Genomic DNA, 15,907 nt, shown 5'->3' with positions numbered 1-15,907 from the left:
AATAATATGTTATTATTAATAAATGGTACTTATTTACTAAGCCTGATGTAAACTTATGCATACGAAATTTATAGATGTGCTAGAAAGACACTCTTGAAAAATGCAGACATTTCGACAATAGTTAAAAAATGACAAGCTTACTGTTATGTTTCTACAGAGAAGAATCCACATAGAGCAACATATTGATCATAAACCACATTCCTTTGAATTACAATCGATCCCACAACAAATTGCTACACCAAAAAATGGACACATTAACAAACTTGGCTAAGGCAATGACAGACATTTCTGACATGTCTTGGTGAATCCAACACAAAAACAGCAGCTCAAAGTTTTGAACAACCACCCCTACCCCTCAAATTTATTTAATTTTTTTGTTATTTCAGTAATAAAACCTTAACCCATAAATAAACTGCCAATAAAATGCCACATTTATAAATATATAAAATAAAAATTCATTTCTGAGAGGAATTGGGAAAAAAAAAAATAATAATGCTTAACAATAAAAATTAGTTTTATTTATAAATAAAAGTTTGACAAAATAGTCGAGATTATAAAAATATCAACCATCAATCAAATATATACATCAGTTGTATTCTTTTACTTGATAAATATTTAATAGATATTTCATTAAAAAATACAAATAACTTTTTATGGTAAAAATAAATAAAATAAATTCTTATAATCGTATAATTTTGTATACAAAAATATTAATCTTGGAATTTTAACAAATATATAGTTTTAAATACTTTTTCAAAAATTTGTTTGCCAAATAAAATATTATTAAACAAATAATACAATACTATTAATTGAATATAAAAGAATTTCAGTTTGCACCCTAAGAAATAAACAAAGGAATAAGCCAAGATTTAACATAAAGTAATGAGGATAATTAAAATAATAATTAATAAAAGCTAGGTAAGTGCATGATTTCTATATTGCCTTTCAGTCTGTTAGAATTAAATTAGAACACCAAATTTTAATATTTAATATTTGAAGAGCTCAAGGTAAGAATATGACAAGCCACATGGTGAAAATTTTTCAATAGTTTCAAAAAATTCTACAATTCTTACTGTATATTTTAACAAGGTTATAATACAAAATGTTATTGGTAAACAAGTTGGAAATTATGGTGTTAAATAAATGAACACAACTAACCTTTAGAGAGAAACAAAACATTTGGCCAAAAATTCTAATTGTTTTCAAAATTGGGTATTGTCACATTCTTGCCCCAAACCATTCAGTTATCTTAAAATTTAGAAGCACCCTTTAAATTAAACCTTAACGATTTATTATTTGAAATATAAAAGATCGGTATAAATGAGAGCAAAAAGATGTTAGTTTTATTCAATTATTTGGATAAAATAGTAAGTATAAAGGAACTATTAAAAATTTGACACCATTAACACGATAATTGATGAAAAGAATTTAATACTGCCAACACAAATTTTACTATGAAATACGGTTAGAACTGCTTTACTGATATCTTAAACAATTTTTAAGTTAGCTGAAAAGTTTTAACTGTATCAGTAAATACATTATTAAAGTGCCTCAGAATACACTTTTAAGCAACCTACTTATCAAATATTTACCAGGAGTTACCAGAGGGAAGAACGGGGAATGTGCCACGAATGGTTCAATTTCTGGCTAAGTGGACTGCAGACTCCTACAAGCCACTGTCATAAAGCAACTTTTACATCCTGGTTCTTATGTATACTATTTAAATTATAATAATTTCCCACATATTTGTAACACTTGTTAGTGATTCTGAAATTTAATATATACTAGTTATTGATGAAGTTATAAATTTCTTGTTTTTTTTTTAAACAAATTTTTTTTATTTTTTAAAAAAAACATTAATAGCTATATATGGTTACATGACTTTCAAGGAATAATGATAATTTATTTAAATTTAATATTATATATTTATTTTCATTTTTAACTTATAGATTCAAATTCCCAAAAATTCACATCGATAAGTATAACAAAAAAATTCCATTCCAAGAATTAGTAAACAATTTGCAATCAAAAGTTTTAAAATAAGTTTTCTCTAGAAACACTTTTTTTATAATCTAATTTTATACAAAATGCCATAAATGGTTTCAGTCAAATTCAGTTAAGGAATGATAAAAAAAAAAAATTGTATTTTTGGGTTTTTTTAGGTGTGAAAATAATTGAGCCACTACAACCCACGAAGGGTCTGGGGTAGTAAGAAAGTACCGTTTTTAAAAAATTATAAAATAGTATTAAATCGTTTGTAGAAAGTGGCATTTCCGGTTAATAGATTTTAACAAAAATTTATCAGTAAAATCTCAGGCAAATAAGTGTCCTTAATATTTAATTTCAATATTGTATGAATTTTCCTATTTGGGCTAGGCTATTCATACACACAAACCTAGAACATATTTGAGACTTGATCCATTGGACTCAAAACTAGGGAACTCAAAATGTTTATTTCTATTGAAGACTCAAATTCCAATTTGTTTACGATTGCAATACTTCTGCTAACTTCTATCAAAAGTACGAGAATCATTCAAGACCAGAGGATAATACACGATGGATTTTTCCTACATATGAGCCATTCAATACAGAAGTGTAAGTTAATACTGGAGTTTTTGAAAGTTTTCAGTAAAGAATAATAGCTTTCTGAATTAAACTAGTGAGTCACTAACATATCCTATCAAAAAGTATATCAAGTTAATCCCATAAATAATTGAACAGTTTTTTATAAAACCGAACAGAATAACTTCTCCATTTTTACTTTAACAGCTCTCATCAACCTCAAAATATTTTTTTTTATGACTCAGAAATAACCCTTACATGACCCTAACTTTCATCATAGTTCAGTAATTTAAATGAACAAGGGATCTTTTGAAATAGCAAAAATATAAAGATATTTTTGAAATAAAGTTTTCGGGCTCTAGAGACCATAATATGATTAAGTTAAATGAGATCTCAAAACCTTTTTTGTTATTTGTACACATTAAGTTTAATTTGTATTGTATACAGTAATAACAGCGCCAATGTTGGCACACTAATGTCTGAAACAGTACTGGTCTAAATCTAGCCGATCGACCTTTATTTTTTTTTTTTTTATAAAATCGACTCGACCCAAACAGAATAAATCTCCATCCACCTTCGCACTCAGACAAGAATAAAATAGGATATATATATATATATATAAACCTGTACAGCTACAATACATGAAGGAACAGGGGTTCAATACTTTGTAAGGAAGTACTATTGTTTCTTGAACAATGGTTGTGCAAAGAAGTGTTTCATTAGTTCATGATCACTCTCAACTGCCAGGTTTTTCCCCCAATTAAGAGTACCCATTTTATGAAGAGTGGGTGTGCCCTAGGAGGCTCTCAAATCCAGAGGGTTGACTCACGGCTAATAACTAAATAAATAATTATCTGCCACAGCCAAATTCGAACCTGGGCCCACGAAATAATAGCACAGCACCTTAATCACTGAGCTATCCAACTCCCAAGTGCATAATAAACGAAAAAGAGTTAGAATATAAATCTATCACAATATTGACAGTTAAATTCTAACAAAAAAATCCTAAGAATAAACAGAAAAATAAATAATAAACTTTTTTTAAAAATAATGATAAAACTATTTAGTAAAAAAAAAAAAAAGTGTGCAGGAGAATGAAATTGTATATTTTCACTATTTTTGTTCAGAAAACAAATAAGTAATTTAATTATTTCAATGGTGCTTAAAAAAATGGCGGGAAGAGGGAGAAAAAGTTGACTCACAAAAAGTACTTACTAAGAAGCTAGTAACTGTATTTTACTATTATAATAGTAGTAGAGCTTCTAGTAAACGGAATTTTGATTGAAATTTACCTGCACTTATATGGTATTATTCGAACTTGAAAACAATCCTACATACCAAATTCCAGTACATTTGATCCAAAAAAATCTAATATATATTTGCATATATTAGACATTCCCAAAACTGTGATATGAAAGCGATATAAAATGCAGCTCTTATACTGATCTCCTCCAATATATTGAATTATACTTTTCAAGGGAAATGTGAGGTGTTCAGATTCACAGTGGACAATCCTCTATTGTGAGAATTGGGAATAAAATTAATTTTTTTTTATAAAAATAACACATTTATAAAATCTATCTCTTAAAACAAAAAAATATGTATTCACCTTCAAAACAGGTTTGAAGTAGTTTGTAAATTTGTAAACTTTTCTGCCTAAAGAATTTATTGGTAAATTAGGACAGGCAGGTTGTTTCACTCTGGTTATCAATGAAAAAAAAAATTGTGAGAATGTGGGATCACTTTTTTTATTATTTTGTTTTTTGGCAGTTTGTTCCCAACAAAATTTTCAGTTAAAATGGAAGAATATGACAATAAAGACCCTCAATAAGGGAGATTATTATTGTCGAGATAAATATAAAAAAAAAGATTATAAAATGCAACCAAATTGATTTAAATTTTAAATAAAATTGTTATATTATATCATTTTATAAAGATAAGAACAAGCTGACAGCAATAGAGTTAATTAGCATATCTATTTTTTAAAAACAGCTTGTCTGATTTAGCCCAAATTTGGGGAATGGTGTAAATTGGGTCTAGTATCAATTTCATCAACTTCTATTAACTATTTTTATTTACCCATGTGAAAAACTTTTTTCTTGATACAGCTATATTTCATCAATAGCTCTCTCCGTAGATGCCATTCCCAAATAACAATTTATTAACCTTGAAATAAGGGTGATTACCTCCCTAATAGAAATTTTAGGAAGGAGTGTAATGGAAGAAGCGAGCTGACAGAAAAAGTAAAGCTAAAAAGGTGTGCCTTCCAAAGGTGTGACAGAGGAGTAGGGGAAGAGTATGAGCCTATCACTGGCTGCCTTCTACCTCAGTTTAGACTAAAAAGATGGACATTCCTGTTAACCTCAATGTAAACCTTCATTTTTTGGGCATGGCCTTTTTGGGTTCACTTTTGCTTTGAGGGAGAGTAGGGTTATGCCACCCCCTGCGAAATTATAGAAGGTTAAACTGTTAATCCCTTGAACAAGAGAAGCCAACAATCACAAAAATATTAATTTAAAAAAATAATAAAGAAAAGTCAAAATATTATACTAAATCATGTACAGCGCATTAGAATGATTTATAAACTAAAATTAGACAGTAAAAAGCATAGTTTAAAATAAAAGGAACTTAAAATTGTTACTTTGAATTCGATCTAAAATAAAATTACCCCTTACTTCTTAAAAATGAAATAGATTCCCCATACAAATTTTAACAAATTAATAACAAAAATAATTAATAAATTAAATATTGCATTAAAATGTAAAAGCGATAAATAAAAAAAATTCTACTAAATGTTTAGTAGTTTTATTGTATCCATATAAGATACTAATTTTTAAAGAAGGCCTAAGAATTGCTAACGCTAGATGAGGATGCTTCATTTTTGGTGAAAATTTTTTTGTAGTGCTCAAAGCAGATGTTGATATTATATAAGACAATATTCATAAAGGAATTACTTAAAGATTCCAATTCCTTTTTAAACAGAACTAAAGCAGGTGGAAAATTTGTTTTCCCCCCAGGGTGCATTAACGTTAATTTTAAGAAATCCAAAACCCTTAGATTTACTAGACCTCTTACCCTGTTCTGCAAATCTGTTACCTGCTGTATCTGTTGAGAAAGGCTGGTTACCTGTTCATCGTTAAGATTATTCATATCCCTTGATGACAACTTGTCATTGATGTCTTTCTTTATCTGTTCGATGACATTTTGAATACCTTGGGATAATTGTTGATCACTTTTAACCCCTTCCAATAATAATCCTATATGTTGCTTCAAATCTTCTTTTAAAGATATATCAGATTGTATTTGAGGAGGAATTGAGTTAAACGATAACAGTACTATGGTTGCTGTCATCACCATTAAGTAGTATTCTTCCTTCAACTTCAACAGTCTTTTTTCATCCAGTATTAAAGTTTCTGGATATGGATGGTTAGAATCCCAAGTCAACAAATCTAAAAACGCATTATACAAGACATCTTTGATGTTTACTGAGGGTTTTATGTGCTTCTTCAACCATGCTTCAGTTACAGGAAGATTGTCGCCAGATAGCTTTATATAGTCAGTGAATTTCTGTCTCTCATATTCCATATGATTAGAAACTAATTCAGGTCTTATTGAAAAAAGTGTAAAATTGACCATATCAAGTTTCATTAGTTTTAGAGTTTCCAGAATACCTCGGAATAGTGCTACTAACTCGGTTTCCTTGGAAAGTTCCTCGATTTTTTCATCTCTGATAGGAGCGCAAAGCCGTTTCATAACTGAGAGGATGTACTGTGCAAAATACATTACATCTAATGCACCGTGAAGTGCTTGTTGCTTTAAAAGATCCAGATCAAGTATCTCATCAACTTCAGACTTTAATTTAGTCTGATGAGGCATCATTATATCATACAAGCCTTCTTTGATTTCATTCAGCAAACTAAGAGCCATAGAGAGATTAGGAGGATCTTCAGAGATTCGCTGCTTGAAGAGATCCCAAAAAGCCGAATGAACAGCTTCGGTCACAACTTTTTCCAAACTATTATCAGGAGGTTCTTCTTTTTTTAAAGTAAAACTCTGATCAAGACCGATTTCGTGCGCTAGGTTAAGCTTTTGCAATAGTGCGTATTTTTCCATTTCTTCTTCGCTTACGATAGGAACATCACTTTGTTGGTCAAGGCTGTTCTGAAGGTTGGGTTTCCCTTCATTAGAGTTACTTCCTTCCATGACTCACTAAAAAAGAAGTGAAAAGTTAATAGGAAATAGCTTGAAGTATTAAATAAACAAGAAAATTTAAAACTGAACAAAAGATGAAAAATACTATATTGTAATATTATTTATTTCTATTAGAACATATAATTATTATACTTTAATAGTAGAACATCTTGTAGATAAAAATAAGATTTTATTTTGAATTAGACATAGATTTTAGATTGGAATCACTTTCTCTATTGGGGTCGTCCTTTAGACTGTCCCAAAAACTAGTAGGACTATCACAAAGTAACCCTAGTCAAACATACAATTTACGAAATATTTAAAAAATATATATCAATCAAATAAAAGAAAAAACATCTTTTTGTCAGTGTGTCACTATTAACACTGACTGCGGTATACAACACAGTCATCAAGCCTCAAGTTGGTGACATGGGAGCACAAGTGATGATAATGTATTGTCAAGGGAGGTCACTTTACTATCTAGCGTTCGGAGTGGTGGGAAGAGCCCTAGCATCTCTCTTTCACCTAGGATCATCCCAAACGGTGTTTAGTACTGTCCTAATTTCCACCAGCTATAATTGTTGCGGGTTCTGCTGCCTATAAGGATTTTAATATTTCTTAATTTTTTTTTTATTATTATTTATTTATTTAAAGTATATAAATTTATTTCCTTATATATTATTTTATTTTACATACTTTCAATAAAATTTTTTAAATGTCCAAAGATATTTTTTATTAAAAATGTTGTCTAAATGTTTTATAAAATGTGGTTATGAGTCCTTATTCAATAATTCAGTTTAAAAACCAGCAAAACATTTATGTATCAGCTGATTGCACACATAGAATCAGTGGCATACGCGGGTGACAACAATATGTGGTCATGGTTAAGAACCAGGTGTTTAAACTTTATTTGGCCAAATATTATATTTTATACATATAATGTATTATATAATGCTTACTTAATTTAAAAGAAAAGAAAATATAGAAAAAAAAATTTTGCTTTTAAGTTGTTTTCAAGGAGAGCCCTGGTGGTCAAAGTTTTAATTCAAAGCAACAATATTTCTCTAATGAATGTTGATACGAACCAGAATCCATTATTATTTTATTTTGAGACAAGGTCCCATTAAAAAAATAGAAATGTACAATTAAAAGAAAACATCCAATGATAAAACTACAATAATAAAAATGACTTAGTTTATAATGTATCTACAACACAGAAATGTTAAATCCAAAATTAAATATTTAACATCGAAAGTAGTCTAGAGAACTGCTCCCATTGTTCTTAAATTTTAAGGGATGATGGTGAATTGAAAGTTTGTATTTTTAAAAGTAAGGGACATATATATCTAAAACAAATAGAAGGATGATTCTGAGAATGGACAAACCTCTAAAATATTGAAGTATTAAGTAGTTCGTAAAAAAAATTGTTATGAAAAACAATTAAAAAGAACATTATTCACAAGTATTATTAATCAATCATACAGAACTGTTTTACTTATTAAAGCAAAAGCATTAACTTATCACCTCAGAAAACCTTGAAAGACCTCATTTAGACTAATTAACAGATGATGGCTCTTTGGGAGAACAATTAACACCAGAAAATGAGCCATATTTTTCAAACACTAATGTGTAAATTTAATTTTGTTTGTTAAAGACACAAGAATAAATAGAATAAATTTATAACAATGAATTTTAACATTTCTTCATCACAAAAATATGTATTATGTGCTAAAGACTATATTTTACAATAAACTAAAAAAAAAATTTAACTAAAGGTACTTTACATACATAGGTCACTTCTTAAATGAACCACTGGCAGTGAACTAATAAACCTATGGGTTTGAATTTACTCTAAAAGGAGCTGTAAATGCCTATGAACAATACGGAGAAAAAATATAAAAATCACAAAAAATTGGTTTACAAATGCATGTTGATGAATAAAACATTTATTCTTAACCAACATACTGGTTCTGGTATTTGGTGGGGGGGATCAAGTCCGGCAAGTGGGGCTCATGGTCCTTTTTGCCAACCCCTGAGGGCTACCTGAGTTGCCGCTGCGTACTAACCAAGGTGGGAGTGTCAAGATTTATTCTTCAAACCCCCGAAAAATAAATATTAACTGCCCCAGGTGGGAATCAAACCCACAATGTTCTGAACCAGGCACTCTCAGACCCATGCCCAAATTTGCTCAGTTATCATTTTCCCTTAACCAACAGAAATAATATAACACATCAAGTTTCATATTAGTTCTGAGATATCTTAACATTCTACACTAAATAGAGCAAAAACTTATAATATTAGAAAAAAAATCAGAATGAATTCCACAGCGGAATTTTTGTTCAAAGTGAACTTCTCAAGGCAACAAAAATTGTTAGAAACCTTAAAATACTTAAAGGCCTTCTAAATGAAATAAAAACTAAAAAACCTAAATAAGTTATAAGTTAATATACCAATAGGTAATTAAATATGGATCAAAATGATCTAATTTTGTCAAGATTAATTATATTTTATCAAAGCAAATAATGAATTATTGCCTGTCAAAGCAATTATTAATAGCCAACTGCACAGCTAAAAATAATCAATACTAGCCAAAACAATTTCACTGGATAAATGCAGATAGAAACACTGTTTATGTCAGTAATTAGAAAAAATAAATTAAATTAATTTCATATCAAACTTAAAGAAAAGTTACAAATTTAGAGAACTGTGTTTTAACTCAAATAGCCATGTTAATCATAACTAAAATATAAATAAAAGTATCTTCTTACTAAATAATGCTTAAAGATTATAATTGTAATTAATCAAACAGAATAATTATTATAAGAAACAAAAATTAATCCAATTATATACTAAAATTATTTACCTAACTACAAGAGAAAATTTGATGTCTAGTGTATGATCTTTTCCATTTGCCATTGACAACTGTATCACAAACCAATCCAATTTCTTCAGAAAGCCTCTATGAAAATAGATGAACAAATTAGAACAGCATAATTTTTCAGAGCAATTTTTATAATATATAAATTTAAAATAGAAATGTAAATATGTTTACTACTTGGAAAACCTTATAATAAGAATTAATGTAAAATAAATTAATATGGACAGTTCTACCCGAAAATTCTTTTAATCATTAAATTTTTTATGTTCCATATTGCATCTGATTACTCAAATAAAAAATTGTAAAAGTTTCTTTTATTTCTGATGAAAGATATAAACAAATATACAACAAAACAAAAATAATTTAAAAAATTTAGGGAGTAATCAATCGATTTCAGAAAAGTATAGGATTTTTATTGGAAAATCAAAATTCTATATCCTAAACTTATTCAATTTATTTCAAAATTAATATTTCCTTTTGTCAATTATGTGTTAGTATTCAACATTTTCAATAAAAATTTACCTTACCAACATTAGATGCAACCAAAAAATTTTTTTTAAACTGGATGTCACCTTTTGTTGTAACACTCCTCCATTGTTAGTATTTTGAATTGTTAAAAAAAAAATATTTTTAATTTTAATTTAAAATTAAGATTTAAAAAAAAATAACAATTGAGGTAGTCTTTAAACCAAAAGCTTGAGAAAATAAATCACCAATATAGAAATCTAGATAAGGGGTGACCAGGCATAATTAATGTGGGTGGGTGAGAAACAAAGGGGTACAAGAGACAATTTAGTAAGTCATAGGTTTTTTTTTATTTACCAGTACCTGAACCAAATTTTTGCTTCAGTATTATGAATAATCATTAAGAAATTAATGGTAAAATTAAAACTTCATCAATATAAAAGTATAAATCTGGTTAGAGTACGTATAAATAAAAAAATGTATTATTTACAAAATTTTCACTTGCACCGCATGGTTTCTTAATGTAAAGTTCACAAATAAATTGAGTTTAAATTTGCAGTTGTATCAAGAAATAATAAGCTGCAATTCATTTAGCTATAATTACAGTTCTAAAAACAAACTATATAATGTTCAAAACGATCATTAATTTTCTCATAATTATTTAAACATTTTAAAAAGCAATAGCTAAATAAGAAAATGAAATTTTGACAATTACCTAAGTCCTCCAGAGTGATTAAACCTGAAAAATATATTTTAAATAAGATAACTTACCTCTGTGGTAATCCATTGTTAGGTAGAGAGGTCGAGAAAAAAGCTTTAAGGTTTAAAGCAAAATTATTTCAGAAAACTTCAGGCAGTATCCCTCAGAACTTCAATATAAGAAGTTTTAAAAACGATTAAACGAATTGTCTATTTCATAAATACAGGAGAAAAAAAGTTATAGAGCAATCTGCAGCTTCGGGAACGTTCTTAGACTTTTTAAACAGTTGTCATTAAACTATTTCAAACAAAATCTATCTGAGAATGGTATAAGGTTGTGTAACTCAAGATGACAGATTTAACCTTCCAGAGCAACAAAGGCAAAGGATCGCAGAGGAGCTACGTATCGATACTAGGCCACTAATCGATCTTAGCTAAAAATACATCGCTTTTCCTGTTTAATCCTGTTCGAGGAAGTTGGAGGTTAATACCGTAAACAGAATTTAATACCCCTTTCCTGTTCCTGGATGAATCATTCTTTCGATGAACGTAAACTTGCAGAGATAAAAATATACTTTAGACATAATAAAATAAATTGTTCTGAAAATTTCATTTCTACGTGATTTAAAACTCAAAACTCGAAATCTGAAGTACAAAAGTATTTGGAATTTACTGAAACTTATATATTTTTTTGGAGTTTTTACCCATTTACTGGTGTAGAGAAGACACGACACAATGACATTTAAAGAAATCTAGTTTCTTTCGTAGCAGTTGATGGTGGGATTGTGTATAAGTTAAAATCGTTTTTGTGATTTTCTAACAAAAATCTAAACACTAGGAAAGGCGAAAATTGGGAACGAATAATTTTTATCTTGGAAGAAGATAGTTGACCTTATGAAGTGGACTGTAGGAAGGTAGTCCGGGTGGCGGTCAATAAAGCTATCAAAATAGTAAAAGAGAACTACTTATTGTTAACTAACGTTTCGCCCCACTTAGTAAGGCCTCGTCAGGGCTATAACTATTTCTAACGAATATTTTTCTACAATTTATTACTCTGGTCCTGTATTTTGAATTCTATCACACCTGGCTGTATCTATTAGTAACTAGTTCCTATTCCTCCTTAAATTATTATCATTATTTTTTCTATATATTTTACAAAAATTATTGTATTTTTTTTTAACATATTTTCTTTGTACATTTATTTGAATTTTTTTGTTAATTCTTACAATGTTTATATCTTGTTTTTTCATTTAGCCCCGCAGAGTGGGGCAAAACGTTGGTTAAAAATAGTTTTCTTTTACCATTTTGATACCTTTATTGATCCGCCAACCGGACTATCTTCCTACAAATTTTATTTTTCTTTTGCTGTAAAATTCGTATTTTAGAATTTCTTGAGATAGGAATAACGATTTGTAACGATCTATTGTTTATAATCACAAACAAAGATAAATTTGTTTTTTCAACGAAACAAAATGAGGATAAGACGTAGCTGATATTTAAAAAAAACAATTAAACACAATTTTCTCAATAAAACAAATTTCCTAAAGATTTTTTCTTCAAATTTTGAAATCAGGGTTAAAACTGTGCCATTTTTTACGACATGGCAACTGTCCTATGAATGAGGCTATGAAGCTTCATTTATAAAGTAAATGAGTTAACTTATGACGAAACTTAATTACTTTTTAAAACAGTTGTTTATTTACAAAAAACACACAAATAATATTGCTGCTTTGATTTGATAGTGGTACAACTTGAAAAAAATACATTTTTTAATTGAACGTATCCTAAATAGCGTACCATAGATTGGGGTTTCCCTGTCAAAATATTCCAAAGATAATTTATTGTAGCAAGATAGTCTGTGTGGCGGTCAATAAAGATATCAAAATTGTAAAAGAGAACTATTTATTGTAAACCAACGTTTCGCCCCACTTTGCAGAGCTTCTTCAGGGCTAAATGAAAAAACAAAATACAAACATTATAGAATTGACAGAACATTAAAATAAAAAAAATTCAAAACAATTGTTATGTTTATAAAGTATATAAAAAAGAAATAATTATCATAATATAAGGAAGTATACATGTAGGTGGACTAGAAACTATATACTAATAAATACAACCAAGTGAGATAAAGTTCTAAATACAGATCTAGACCAATAAATTGTAGAAAAAATATTTGTTAGAAATAGATATAAATATAGTAAAGAGGTGGGTGTAAAAGGTAAAACAGATAGGTGAAGGAAATATGGCATAGTTGAGGTATAGTGATATGTAAAAGGGAAATATTAAGAAAAATAATAACAATAACAAATAAACATGGGGGGGGGGAGGGAGGGAATTACCTGTCAGATTGAAACAAAGATGACAACTGAGAAATAGAAAGCCAAATAGAAAATTTTCCCACTTCTTCTACTAACCCTTAGGAAGGATAAGATTGTTTATATATAGTTAAACGTTGGTTAACAATAAATAGTTTTCTTTTACTATTTTGATACCTTTATTTACCGCCAATCCGGACTATCCCCCTACAATCTACTTGCTATGTACTTCCAACAAATATACTTTACTTGATGAAAAGTAATCCTAGCTCACGATACTATCTTATAACAACGTCCATCGCGAAATAATATATATTTTTTTTAAATTTTGCCACTTTAAAAGCAAGACAGTTATATATAAACTGGCTTGCGCTGAAGGGATACATATTTTTAAATAAGTAAACAATGCTTTACCTTCCAAGTTACTCTTCTATTTCATCTTTAAATAGTTAATGATGTTCTCTTGCATCTTGTAGTGAAATCTATGAGTAAAGAATTACACCTTAGGCCATGTCTTTATTGCTTTTCTGCGTTAAGTACTATGTTTAGGCTACTCCAATAATGGAGCCTAACGTAAATCATCTGTTTTAGTTTTTTTTTTTTTGTTTTTTTTAGAAAAATGCTATTACATATTTATTTAGAGGTTCACAATCAGGTTTGCACTATTATTTTCAGCCCATTACAGCATTCTCTTATATATCCCACTGAACTTAGGATCATAAGTAAACGTATTTGTTTACCTTCTCTCATGAAAGACCCGTAATTTTCGAAAAATGTTTTATTAATTTAAAAGTTGTGTCTGAAAAAATATTTTCCTAATCACATCGGTGTAAGTATGCTTTATTAACATTAGATCACTCAAAACCAGAAGTGTGTTATAACCTGTATTAAATTAAATTTTAATATAGATTATAATTACAATAAATTAATTGTTTTAAACTGAGATTATAGTGTACATTTCTTCAAACGATAATATAACATGAGATCGATCATATAAACCGCTAGGAGTCGTACGAGTCAGTACCATGACAGGTGCTTAACGCAAGTATGCATCTGCTTTCGACTCAGTGTACTGGAAACTTTTTTTTCCTTTTTTTGCTTAAGGGGTTAGGGGAGGAGGAACTATGTAACATACAAGTTTTTTCATTTTTTTCCCATTAATAATCAACACTTTATTAATACTTCAGATGTCCAACGTTTTGGCCATATTCAAGGACAATCTCAACTATAAATTCAGAGCCTCACTGTGATCCAATTAAAAAAATTTACAGGCTATTCTGTCTAGATTTAATATTGTTAGTAAAATTAACGTATTTATGTCTCTATATTATCTAATCATAGATATTTTAAATTACAAATAATGATAGGTGAGTGATATTAGTGTTTAGATCATTAAGTCACCCCTCTTATTCCTGTCAAACAGAGATCCATAGGACATCTGGACAAAGGACTGACATGGAGTCCTTATATAAGACTAAAAATACAAGAAACTGCTCGCCGATTCCGACTATTACAACATTTACTAGACAAACGGTCTAAATTACCAATCCATTACAAAAGACTGATCTACAAGACTATTATAAGGCCTATCTGGACATTTGGAGTTGAGCTTTGAGGCTCCACTAAACCATCAAATTCCTCCTGAATCCAATCCTTACAATCCAAAATCCTTTGTGAAATCCTTAATGCTTCTTACTTTGTCACAAATCAAGTCTCCATCAGGACCTCAATGTTCCATATGTTGCCGATTTGGCCAGAACCAGATACCATTCCTTCCATGATAAACTTCTCAACTGCCCAAATCCACTTGTTTCTAACCTGACTTCTCCTTCATTACCTAATAATCCTCCTAGGCGTCTGAAAAGAAGATGGCCTCCAGATCTTCTCCTCTAGAAATGTTATTGGAGTTTTATCAATAGATGGATTCCCCACATGTTTGTATCGTGTCATTACATCACCTATTGCAAATTTACTTATTGTATATATTTTTATACAATTGTAAATGACAATAAATGAATTATTAAAAAAAAAAAAGATCATTAAGTCAGGTCCCAGACACATACCTACCTTAAATATGAAATATCAGTTTCATAGGAGTTATTATTTTTGAGTTAGGCTGTTCACTAATAGACCATTTTGAGAAACTTGGTTATTTGGATTCAGGGGACCTAAAATGTGTACTTCTGTCGAAAGCTCAAATTTGAAATTTTATAGGATAACATATATTCCATACATAGGTAAGTGGAAGTAATAATGAAGCAATGTTACATAGCAGCTTCTATTTCAAATGCGGCCCATTGAAGTTCCTCAACCCATCATAATTGAACTTGTGTAACTAATATAATTTCTAGATAATTTCAAATTTTAATTTATAAAGATAATAAAAAATATTTAAAATAAAATAATAAATTTTAATAAAACAATTTTTTATCTGTCTTATGAAAAGAATATTTTAAAAGAATGTGCTTGTTCAGAAAATAACATTAAGATTATGACATTCCAGTTTAGATCATTAAGTAATTTTCATTATTTTTCATCATTAAGTCATTCCGATGCAAAAAGATCTTGGTTCTTTTACGAAATCTGGATTATTCAGCCCTTGATGGAAGAGCTACAATTTACAATTTCAAATTTCAAATTGTATTAAAATTAGTTATGAAACATTTCGTCAACATTACATCCAATTATATTACAAATCCATCTATTATTTTATCAGATTGTTTGGAACTAGATTTCATTTTCATTTTTCTTCGAAGTCCTTCCATTCTTAAAACCATATTTTTGAAAATCTCACTAT

The 15,907-nt window shown here is 28.9% G+C and overlaps 1 protein-coding gene across 2 annotated transcripts; it reads right to left on the bottom strand.

Moving 5' to 3' along the window:
• Positions 1 to 1,414: 1,414 nt before the first annotated feature.
• LOC106683277 (T-complex protein 11-like protein 1) lies at positions 1,415 to 13,696 on the bottom strand. 2 transcript variants are annotated; one of them, XM_014424644.2, is made up of 3 exons: positions 13,525 to 13,696; positions 9,617 to 9,712; positions 1,415 to 6,771 (listed from the first exon to the last, which is right to left on the bottom strand). In XM_014424644.2, the coding sequence occupies exon 3, from the start codon at positions 6,763 to 6,765 to the stop codon at positions 5,407 to 5,409; it is 1,359 nt and encodes a 452-aa protein (XP_014280130.1). In that variant the 5' UTR covers positions 6,766 to 6,771; positions 9,617 to 9,712; positions 13,525 to 13,696; the 3' UTR covers positions 1,415 to 5,406. The 2 variants fall into 2 exon arrangements, with proteins under 2 accessions (XP_014280130.1, XP_014280131.1); XM_014424645.2 differs by lacking the exon at positions 13,525 to 13,696 and adding an exon at positions 10,868 to 11,175.
• Positions 13,697 to 15,907: the final 2,211 nt, after the last annotated feature.

Source organism: Halyomorpha halys, unplaced genomic scaffold (assembly GCF_000696795.3).
Source record: "Halyomorpha halys isolate HHAL.00 unplaced genomic scaffold, Hhal_1.1 Scaffold475.1, whole genome shotgun sequence".
In the NCBI taxonomy this organism is placed as follows: Eukaryota; Metazoa; Arthropoda; class Insecta; order Hemiptera; family Pentatomidae; genus Halyomorpha; species Halyomorpha halys.
The sequence above is the reverse complement of the archived record's forward strand: the minus strand, read 5'-3'. Positions and strand labels throughout refer to the sequence as shown.